Source organism: Osmia lignaria, chromosome 8 (genome assembly GCF_051020975.1).
Source record: "Osmia lignaria lignaria isolate PbOS001 chromosome 8, iyOsmLign1, whole genome shotgun sequence".
Taxonomy (NCBI): Eukaryota; Metazoa; Arthropoda; class Insecta; order Hymenoptera; family Megachilidae; genus Osmia; species Osmia lignaria.
This window is the reverse complement of record NC_135039.1, coordinates 4,742,865-4,752,980: the sequence shown is the minus strand read 5'-3', so window position 1 is coordinate 4,752,980 and position 10,116 is coordinate 4,742,865. Positions and strand designations below refer to the sequence as shown.

General features: G+C 45.2%; 1 protein-coding gene across 1 annotated transcript; it reads right to left on the bottom strand.

Annotated features, from left to right (window-relative positions):
* Positions 1–2,064: 2,064 nt before the first annotated feature.
* LOC117611059 (uncharacterized) lies at positions 2,065–9,508 on the bottom strand. The gene is made up of 4 exons (XM_076689583.1): positions 9,400–9,508; positions 8,807–9,000; positions 5,931–7,091; positions 2,065–5,847 (listed from the first exon to the last, which is right to left on the bottom strand). Exons 1-4 carry the CDS (start codon positions 9,506–9,508, stop codon positions 2,065–2,067), a joined length of 5,247 nt encoding a protein of 1,748 aa, XP_076545698.1.
* Positions 9,509–10,116: the final 608 nt, after the last annotated feature.

The following is a 10,116-nucleotide window of genomic DNA, read 5'->3' as shown; positions in this document are numbered from 1 at the left end:
AATATCACAACTGAAACCAACGAGTATATTACCGGACGCGTGACAATGATTATCACAATTTCGCTTTCCAAATTTAACTATAAAATTGGCGGTTTCCGCCCGCGGTATACCCTAGCCTGAGAAATTCTCGTAGCTCTCGAAAGAGCTGGACTAAGGTGCCCTTTTGATGACGGAAAAGAAATTGGAATTGCGAGATTGTAACAAACAAAAGAATTAATACAGAAATCAGTTGATATCTGGTACGGTGGAACGATCTGACCTGAGTCACTCTCGTAACCCCGAAGGGCTCGACCAGATCGCCCGTTTTGCCAATTGATAAACGTCATGATCGAAAAATGTAATTGAAACGACTTACCGTTATGCTGTACAATAAAATACAAGATAATTCGTTTGCTAATATCTGTGTGTGTTCGCTTGATGATCTGGAACACCAAAGAAGCGGTAAGATGTCGATCACTGCACTTGTCGCGGCGGAAACGAATTAAAACGGACGAGTACGTCGACGAGAGACAAACGAATAACGAAAAATAATTAATTACAGAAACAATATATGATTTACACGGAATGAAGTTAATACGAGAATTACGCGAGCAAACAATTTAAAATCAGAAACAAAAGATAGAAATTTAGGTAGAAGAAAGATTTTACGTGCGCGTCTATGAGTCCTTATTCAGAATTCCGATTATTTTAACTACCGCGGCACTCTGCCTTGCTACGCGGAGGACTTTACCGCAGAGAAAATATCGCGAACTTCCGAATAACTCTGTCTCTTGGACACACGGGCTCCCGATCACGTACTTACGATTGATCGATCAAGAGTGACAAATTTCGTGCGCGATCGATGGTCGAAGGGCCCGTCGCGCGAACATCGTCCTTGGAGGGGACGGTTTGGCGAATCGTAGCCCGTTTTCGGAAGTGTCGCGTGCCCGGTGATTGGCTAAGACGCGCGAGCTAGACGAAGATCTTTCATCCCCTTTCTTTGGTGTTCCTTTCTTTTCTACTTCGTCGCCATGATAATTTCAACAGTTTTCAGAAACTATGATTAATTGCATTTAAGTGAGATTTAACTATTGATTTGACTGAATTGTAGAATGAGATTTGAAATTGAAATATACAGGTTTTGATAGAGAAAACCGTCATCCGTATATCATGATCAAAATTATTCATTTTCCTGATTTGCAATAAAGACAGTCTGATTTAATATGTTTAAAAGCGGACAATGCGCTTACGGTGGTTGTAATGCCGTGGCAAATTATGCATTTTACAACAGTCTATCGCACATTAAAACTATCGCCTTGATAAATTCGGCATTTCGCATTCTATGAATTTTAAACAATTCTCAATCTGGCGAACGTTCCTTCGAGAACGTTCCTTTGTTCAAAATTTGCCGTTATCGCTAGGCAGTTCTTAGAATTTCGATACAATAGTGTTTATTGCTTCGAACGACCCTTGATTTTCGAACGGCGGTCGAACGTTCGCGACGTTCGCTTTCGTAAGTGTTGCGCGTAGAGTATTAATTTTTGCTCTAAGCAAGAACGCCGGTTAATTTTGTAAGGAAAAGGGTGCAGGTAAATGAATTCGACACTGTCAATACTTTAGTCAATAAACCAGTTCACTGAGTACTTTGCAGTCTTTAATTTGTAAAGAGGCCCGTAGCGAATTCGTCGCGATTTACGGGAGTCGTTTCGTTCGAGGAGCGCAAAACGTAGTAGGACGTTTGTCGCGGCGTCGGTGTTTTTATAAACCCTTCGACCGACGACAACGCCGAGCCGATGGTGTTGTCGAGCACTAATTGGATAAGGTTTTAAATTGTGGCGCTCGAAATCCGGAACATACCGCCCGCCTCGCGGCGCTGTGCGACCGCGACGAATGACGTCACGATTCTACGCCGTGAATGAAGCGTAGTGATGAGCACGTTCCATTAACGTGTCGTGCCAGGCTGCGTAGTTCTTATTAAGGTAGGTAATGAACCGAATTTTTTACATCGAACATACGTGCGTAAGCGATAAATATACGCGTAAAGAACGTTGTGAATGTACATGGTAGAATATATGATACATTGCCTTAAACTAAATCTAATGAGCTAATCGGTGGTTTGCATAGGTTAACTACAGGATGGGTATATTCCGATCGTGCGGTCTTGATACTGACCACTCGCACGAGGCCGTCCTTACCAGGGTGACATTCGGTCACCCGACCGAGGTCCCATTTGCCCGGAGGAAGCGTGGAGCTCTTCAGCAGTACCAAGTCCCCGATTTTAAGGTTAGTGGCGCGACTACACCACTTCGAGCGAGCTTGTAACGATTGCAGATATTCGTGAGTCCATGCTTTCCAGAATTTTTCGGTGAGTTGTTGCACCCATTGCCAGCGCGATAATCTGTTTTCGGTAATGTCTATTACAGACGGCGCAGGAGGGACCTTGAACACACCGCCCACTAGAAAATGCCCGGGTGTGAGGGCCTCGCAGGACTCGAGGTCGTCCTTCAATGAAGCTAAGGGACGAGAGTTTAAACAGGCCTCGATTTGACAGAGGAGTGTATTGAACTCCTCACATGTAGGCGTACGATCGCACAACATGCGTCGCAAGTGCGTCTTGACGCTCTTGACGCCCGCTTCCCAGATTCCCCCAAAATGAGGCGAGGAGGGAGGAATGAACTGCCACGTGATGTGGTCTGCAGCAAACAGCGCACGAAGGTGAGAATCGGCAGTAACTAGTTTAAAAGCCGCTCTTAACTCTTTATTTGCGCCTTGGAAATTCGTTCCGTTATCGCTGTATAACTTTGTAGGTAGGCCGCGACGAGCTGTGAATCGGTTAAATGCCGCTAAAAACGCCGCGGTGGAGTAGTCGCGCACCAGCTCCAGATGGATCGCCCGCGTGGATAGGCAAATAAACAATGCGATGTACACCTTGTGCGCCTTTTGCCCGCGTCCGCGGTGCGCGAGGGCGGAGAATGGTCCCGCATAGTCCACTCCGCAATGAGCAAACGGCCGAACTGGTGTGACCCTAGCTGTAGGTAAGTCACTCATTTGCTGACGAACTGTGGCTGCGCGCCAACGCACGCATCTAATACACTTATATATGTGACTTTTAACTAGGCGCCGCGCGTTAATAACCCAGTAAGTTCGTCGCAAAACGCTTAACGTTAGTTGAATGCCTCCGTGTAACGTGTTCGCGTGGCAATCTGCTATAATGAGTTCTGTGACTCTATGCACCGGTAAAACTATCGGGAACCGTTCCATAAGGTCGGAGTTGCGCAACCGCCCGCCAACACGAATAGTACCATCTTCGTCCAAAAAGGGGTTCAGTCGAAATAATGGACTCGATTTAGCAAGAGACTCGCTCTTTTTCAAGGCCTTTATTTCGTTGCGAAATGAACGCGCTTGAACTTGTTGAACCCAGAATTTCCGCGACGCGACGAGTTCGTTGGTAGTGACGACCGTATCTTGATGGTCGTGTTTCCCCGTTTTAACTCGCAAAATGAAACGCATGACGTACGCGGTAATTCGGAGGAGTTTTTGCCACGAGGATGTGCGTGTTGGCAGATCCCACTCAGTCTCCGACTCCACATGCAATGCATTGATCTGGTTTTTGATTTCAGCCTCAGCTTCCCTCGGGACGACAGGCCTAAATTCTGGCCACTCATTAGGAGTTTGCGCCAGCCAGGCAGGACCGTGCCACCAAAGGGGGTGGTGAAGCAGTAGTTTCACCGCCAACCCGCGGGACGCACAATCGGCGGGATTACAACCGGTTGGTACGTGTCGCCAAGAAGCATTCGGCGCTCGGCTTTGTATTTCCGCGACGCGGTGTGCCGTAAACGTTTTTAATTGACTCGGATGTCTATGTATCCAAGCTAATGTAACGGTGGAATCAGTCCAATCGTAGACCGGTACGTTATCGAGTTTTAATGTAGCCTGAACCTGCTCGATCAATCGCGTCATTAGGACGCACGCGCATAATTCTAACCGCGGAATTGTGAGTGGTTTCAACGGTGCTACCTTTGTCTTCGCCATAAGTAAATGTAACGCAACCTCGTCCGCGATGGAGATTGTTCGCAAATAAATTACCGCCGCATAGGCGTCTTGCGAAGCGTCTGCAAACCCGTGTATTTCGTACGCGATTGTAGCATTTCCCATCCTAATCCAGCGCGGAAGGGTCACTTTTGGTAAATCTTTGAGCTCCGCGGAATATTCGCGCCATTGGTTGGTCAATTCGCAAGGTAGAGATTCGTCCCAGTCTAACTTGGCCACCCATAACCTTTGCATGAAGATCTTGGCCACGATGACGACGGTAGAAATCCACCCCAATGGGTCAAAGATTCGCGCGATATTCGATAAAACCACGCGCTTAGTCGGATTCGCCGTACTAGCGGAGTCGAACTTAAATTGAAATCGAAATTCGTCCGATTTGGGTAGCCAGCGGATTCCTAGCATTTTTAATCCCTCGGCATCTTGAAATAAGCGGCTCGAGGCCAGCTCGTGATCAGCGTGGGAGATCTCCGTTAATAACTGTGGACAATTGCTTGACCACTTTCTTAGATGGAAACCTCCGCGTCTGAGGGCATCCGTTACCTGCTGCCGTGTTTGACGAGCCAACACTCGATCATCGGCTCCGAAAAGCGCGTCATCAACGTAGAGATGCTCATTCAGGATAGGAGCCGCGAGAGGGAAATTAGTCCCCTCATCCAGCGCGAGTTGTTTGATGACCCGATTCGCGAGAAAGGGCGCTGGGGCCGTTCCGTATGTCACGGTAAGTAATTCGTAGGTTTTAAGCTGATCTTCGGGTTTAGCGCGCCAAACGATCAACTGGTAGGCGATGTCACGATGGTCAATCCAGATTTGCCGGAACATTTTCGCGATATCTGCCGCGAACACGAACTGATACATGCGCCATCGTAAAATCGTGACCGCGAGGTCAGCTTGCAATTTCGGACCAACCAGTAAATGATCGTTTAGCGTAGACCCGTTCGACGTAGGCATCGACGCGTTAAAAACCACTCCCAATTTTGTCGTACTACTGTCTTGACGAATGACCGGATGATGCGACAAATAGACCTTTTGCTCCAAAGGAGGGTCTGATTCAAGAAATTCCCGCATGTGACCGAGCCGCAGGTATTCCTCCAGAAAAGAGTGATAAGCCGTAGCTTGTTCCGCGTCTTTGGCGAGCCGTTTCTCCAATCTATAAAAGGAGGCTACCGCGATTCCTTTCGAAGCCCCGATATCGATGGGAGGCTCTGATTTAAACGGCAATCGCGCTACGTATTTCCCGTCAGATTTACGTGAGTGAGTCCGCCGAAAGTGATCTTCACATTGTTTGTCCTCTTCGGAGAGGAACATTACCGGTGGAGGCGCTTCCACCTCCCAAAACTTCCTTAACGTATTGTTTATTTCTGTGTTAAGGTCGCCGTAGTGCACGTGGAGTTGCATCGCATGAGACTCAGTGGACCGAGCGGGACCGGTCAACACCCAACCGAAAATCGTTTTCTGCGCGACGGGTTCTGAGGGAAGGCCCTTTTGAAGACTGTCGAGCAAGATCGCACCATAATTATCCGCGCCGATTATGAGGTCCACGGGTGCTTTATTATTCGTGAGAGGATCGGCCCACTCCAGACCACGTAAGTGTATCCATTTACTCGAGGCGTCTATTAAGTTTGAGCGGTAATTAGTGAGCCGTTTTAGAATAAGAGCGCGCACTGGAATGACGGGCCCTTTTCCGTGGCACGGTTCAATTGTGACGTTCGCGGAGGCGCGGACCGTGGCCGACGTCCCGGCCCCAATACCGGAGACGGAAGCTTGGACGTGTTGGCGATTAGCGCGCAACATTCTCACGAATGAACGTTGCTTCCGACCCTGGATCAATTAAAGCGCGACCTTTTTAGAACGATTAGAACGACCTTTTTTTCATGACGCGACGTATCGAAGTGCGTGTTTACCGAAGTCGACATCGTCGTGTCTTCCATGTTATTATCCGCTACGTATGTAGGTTGCGCCGAATGTTGACCTGATTCTAAATCCGCGTGAGAAGTCGATTCGCGACCTTTGCTTACGGACGACGTCTTCGAACCCTTTCGCTCGGAATGCAAAAGTGTGTGATGTTTGCCTTTACATATCGAATAAGCGCGTTTGCTAGGACAGGCGGCCGGAAGATGCCCCTTTTGTAAACAATTAAAACATCGATGATGTTCGCGCGCGAGTGATAATCGTTGTTCGACGGATTGCCCACGGAACACGTCACATCTAAACAACGCGTGATCAGCGCCGCACGCGACGCATTTCGTTTCCGACGCGTTCAAATGCGCTTTTACGGTTTTAATAGGCGCTGATTTGTTTTTACAGGCGCTGTATCCTTCTCCGCGGGATGACGCCAACGATTCCAGGGTGCGAATTCGCACATTGAGGAACGCCTCCCAATCCGCGAGGGATGGGAACAATTCCTCTTCACCCATGCGCAACTCCCACTCCCGATGGGACTCCTTGTCCAACTTGCGGACAAAGTGAAAAACAAGAACATCGTCCCAGTATTCGACCGGACGAGCCATATTTTTTAGGGCCGTTAAAGCGGCGCGAGATCTATCGCGTAAACTTTTTAAATCGCTTAAGACAGCGGATCCGATCGGGGGTGAGTCGAACAACATTTTCAGGTGAGCGGTTATGAGCGCGCATTCGTTCACGTATCTGTCGGTCAATAGTTTCCACGCTGCCTCGTAATTCGCCGCGGAAGTGGAAACGTTCTTTAATAGAAGAGACGCTTCACCAATTAAACTTAATTTAAGATAGTGCAACTTTTGCACCTCCGGTAACGCGTCATTTGAGCCAACTAAAGACTGAAAGAGGTCTCGAAAATTCTCCCATTCCGTATAGTCCCCGGAGAATTTAGGCAATTCGACCCGAGGAAGCTTGACCGACAGAGCAGTTTCGCGATTACAAGAAGCGGTACTCGTATTACATGAGTTACTTGCAGGTTCGGAGTCCGTCGGTAAGGCTGCCGTCATAGCGTCGAGGGCGGCGAGAAAGGCCGCCTCCGTATCCCCGAAGACGTCGCTGGAGAAGTAGGGATTCGCCCTGGTGTCCTCCTCCGATGCAGCAACCTCGATCTGGATTTGCGTGGATTGGAATTTGGCCCAGTAATCCTTAAGCAGGTTGATACGGCTGCGAATCACTGCAGGCGTGTGATTCTGCTTCCCCAGTTTTTTAAAGTTGAGAAGTGCATTGTTGATAAGCCGGGCATGCACTTTATTTTCGCGGATTAATGTATCCATAATGTTTTGGTGTGAAGTGTTTCAAATAAACGTACTGTACCTGCAAGGTGAACTGTTATAACCACGTCACTGTTTTCGTGAAGCGAAGCGCGTGAACGTCCTCTAATGTTTACCGGCGGAGGTCGCGATGTCGGTTAAGTTCGAACGACACGTGCAAAATGCTTTGTTCTGCCGATTTAATCCGGCTTAGATTTTTGCACTTTCGCGAATTTTAATGTTCACCGCACGATTAAATTGTTTTTATGCGACACTGCACTGCTTTATATCCTTACAATCCGGCTCGAAGGACCATTTGTTGCGCGTAGAGTATTAATTTTTGCTCTAGGCAAGAACGCCGGTTAATTTTGTAAGGAAAAGGGTGCAGGTAAATGAATTCGACACTGTCAATACTTTAGTCAATAAACCAGTTCACTGAGTACTTTATTGCAGTCTTTAATTTGTAAAGAGGCCCGTAGCGAATTCGTCGCGATTTATGGGAGTCGTTTCGTTCGAGGAGCGCAAAACGTAGTAGGACGTTTGTCGCGGAGTCGGTGTTTTTATAAACCCTTCGACCGACGACAACGCCGAGCCGATGGTGTTGTCGAGCACTAATTGGATAAGGTTTTAAATTATGGCGCTCGAAATCCGGAACAGTAAGGGTTCTCAATTCTTACTTTCATTGTTTAAATTCATTTTCATCCATCCACTCTCTCACATTGTCGTTACAATCAGGTAGTAATGATCCTTGTTGGATCGGCTGACGCTTTGTGCAATAGAGAGAGAAACAGATTTCCAACAAAAGAATTATTACGATTTTCCCGTTTCTACGCAGTTAGCAAGGGAAATTCCCGAAATGCGAAGCACTGGCTAACTGCGTAGCGCTGGTGTTATGCTACGGCTCTCTCTCACTCTCGAGCTAACCCGAGTTTTTGTGCGTTAATGGCTGGCGACGATAGTTTCAAGGAGAGTCACGTAAACTATTGAAAAGTAGAAAATAGAAACGGCCTTTCCTCGTGTACCTCGCATGAGAAATTCTCGTAACCCTCGAAAGAGCTTGACAAGATACACGATTCCAGGGTAGAGCAGGTAAAGAAGAGAAAGCGATAGAGGAAGTCAAAAATAGAAAAGAATTAAACTCAAACTCTTCCCTGTACATCCCTGCATGAGAAATTCTCGTAACCTCGAAAGGCTTGACAAGAATGTACAAGGTCGAGGAGGAACGGAAAGATTGGCGGAAAACCGAAACACCCGCCTGTACGCCCCTCATATGAGAAATTCTCGTAACCCAAAAAGGGCTCGATAAGGGACGCAAGGCGGATAAATTTCAAATTTTCCGCCGGGACGTAACAACTTAAATCTGATAAATTATTAATTTGATTATCAACATTTTCCTTCTCCTTTATGATTTGTTCTGATGTTTCCTTTATATATTGTAATTTTAACGGCCTATAAAATCTGACGGACCGCAGTGTATTATTGTTCCATAAAATACTATTTATTGTTTGCAATCTGACAATGAGAGGGATTACTGACGTAATAAAAAGCGAGCTATCTGTGTCTGGTGAATTTACATTCGTTTTGAATTGTTGTTTGTATGTCCATTGACCGCTACTGCCATCTAATCCGTAGCTACAAATCATTTCAGATTGTATAATATCATCGCTGCTTTTTGAAATCATACTATCTATAACTTCCGTTTGTAATAGTAAAATCCTTTTTGCTGTATGTTCAAGCAAGTTTTGCAAGGAAACTTCGGCGGTAGTTTCTGTAATGTTAATTCCTGATGGTGTACAATTCTTTTTTCCTTCCAAAATAATCTCGTATCTGGGGTAAATGTCGCAATTTCATTCTTTATTTTCCAATCTGATATTAAGGTATTGTCGCTTGCTGAAAGTATTATCGTACAAAAAGGCTAACGCATCATCTACAGAAAGCGGAACTATATCTTTCTTTTTGTTGTTAAAAAGAAGCGTCCGCATTTTTTTGACACGTTCGGGGCTTTTTGACGTTTCATTCAAAATAACTGCCAAATCTTTATTGCCTCTTTTTTGTGCCATGACTTTGGTTGCATGTAATATTAAATTTAAATCTTCTTGCATTTTTTCTGCAAGTTCTGATGCGTCTCCCCTCTGTGCTCGTGTTGATTTTTCTTGATATGACAAACGTGGTCGTTCTACAGGTGCCGAAACTTCAGGATGATTATAGCTGACGTATTTTTCGACGATGAAGTCTTCTTCTAAAGTTTCTGTTGAATTCGCCTGGAATTTTTCCATTTTGTAGATAAATTACTACAAAATTTGCGAATTTTTCTGACACTGCAATTGTTTTTCTATCTATGTCATTTTCATTGTACCACACACTGAAGAGTTCTTCATTTTTAAAATGATATTCGTCTAAAAAAAATGAAATTATTAGCTTTTCTCGAACGCAATTATCTGATACGGCAAGAAAAATGAAACATACTTAAAAATCTTTGCGACATTATTATATAGAGCGTCCTAAAATATTACTATACGCGGTAACTATCACTATATACACTATAATATAAATAATATACTATGAATAATATAAAACTGAACTATATAAACTAATATAAATAAATAATAATATATAACTGAATAAAAAATATAATAATATAAAATATGGAACACTAAAGAAAATTTTGGAATGCTAGATATTTCGCTCTGCTCGCTTAGTAAAAGACTGACCAAATAAAACAATAAATGCAGTAACAAACCCACTCGTCTCTTTATTGTTTACGAGACAATTGAAGTAGTCCAGACGTCTGGAGGTCCCGAATGCAACATCAGAATATGTACCTCGGACGTCTTTGTTAAAATTAACACAAAATTAAAAATAGCAAAAGGTAGCAACTGAACTA

Coding starts and splice junctions, on each gene's coding strand:
- LOC117611059 (XM_076689583.1), bottom strand. CDS start 9,508: ATGGAAAAATTCCAGGCGAATTCAACAGAAACTTTAGAAGAAGACTTC. Junction 9,001..9,399: donor GGCACCTGTAGAACGACCAC/GTTTGTCATATC, acceptor TTAACATTACAG/AAACTACCGCCGAAGTTTCC. Junction 5,848..5,930: donor ACACGACGATGTCGACTTCG/GTAAACACGCAC, acceptor TAATTGATCCAG/GGTCGGAAGCAACGTTCATT.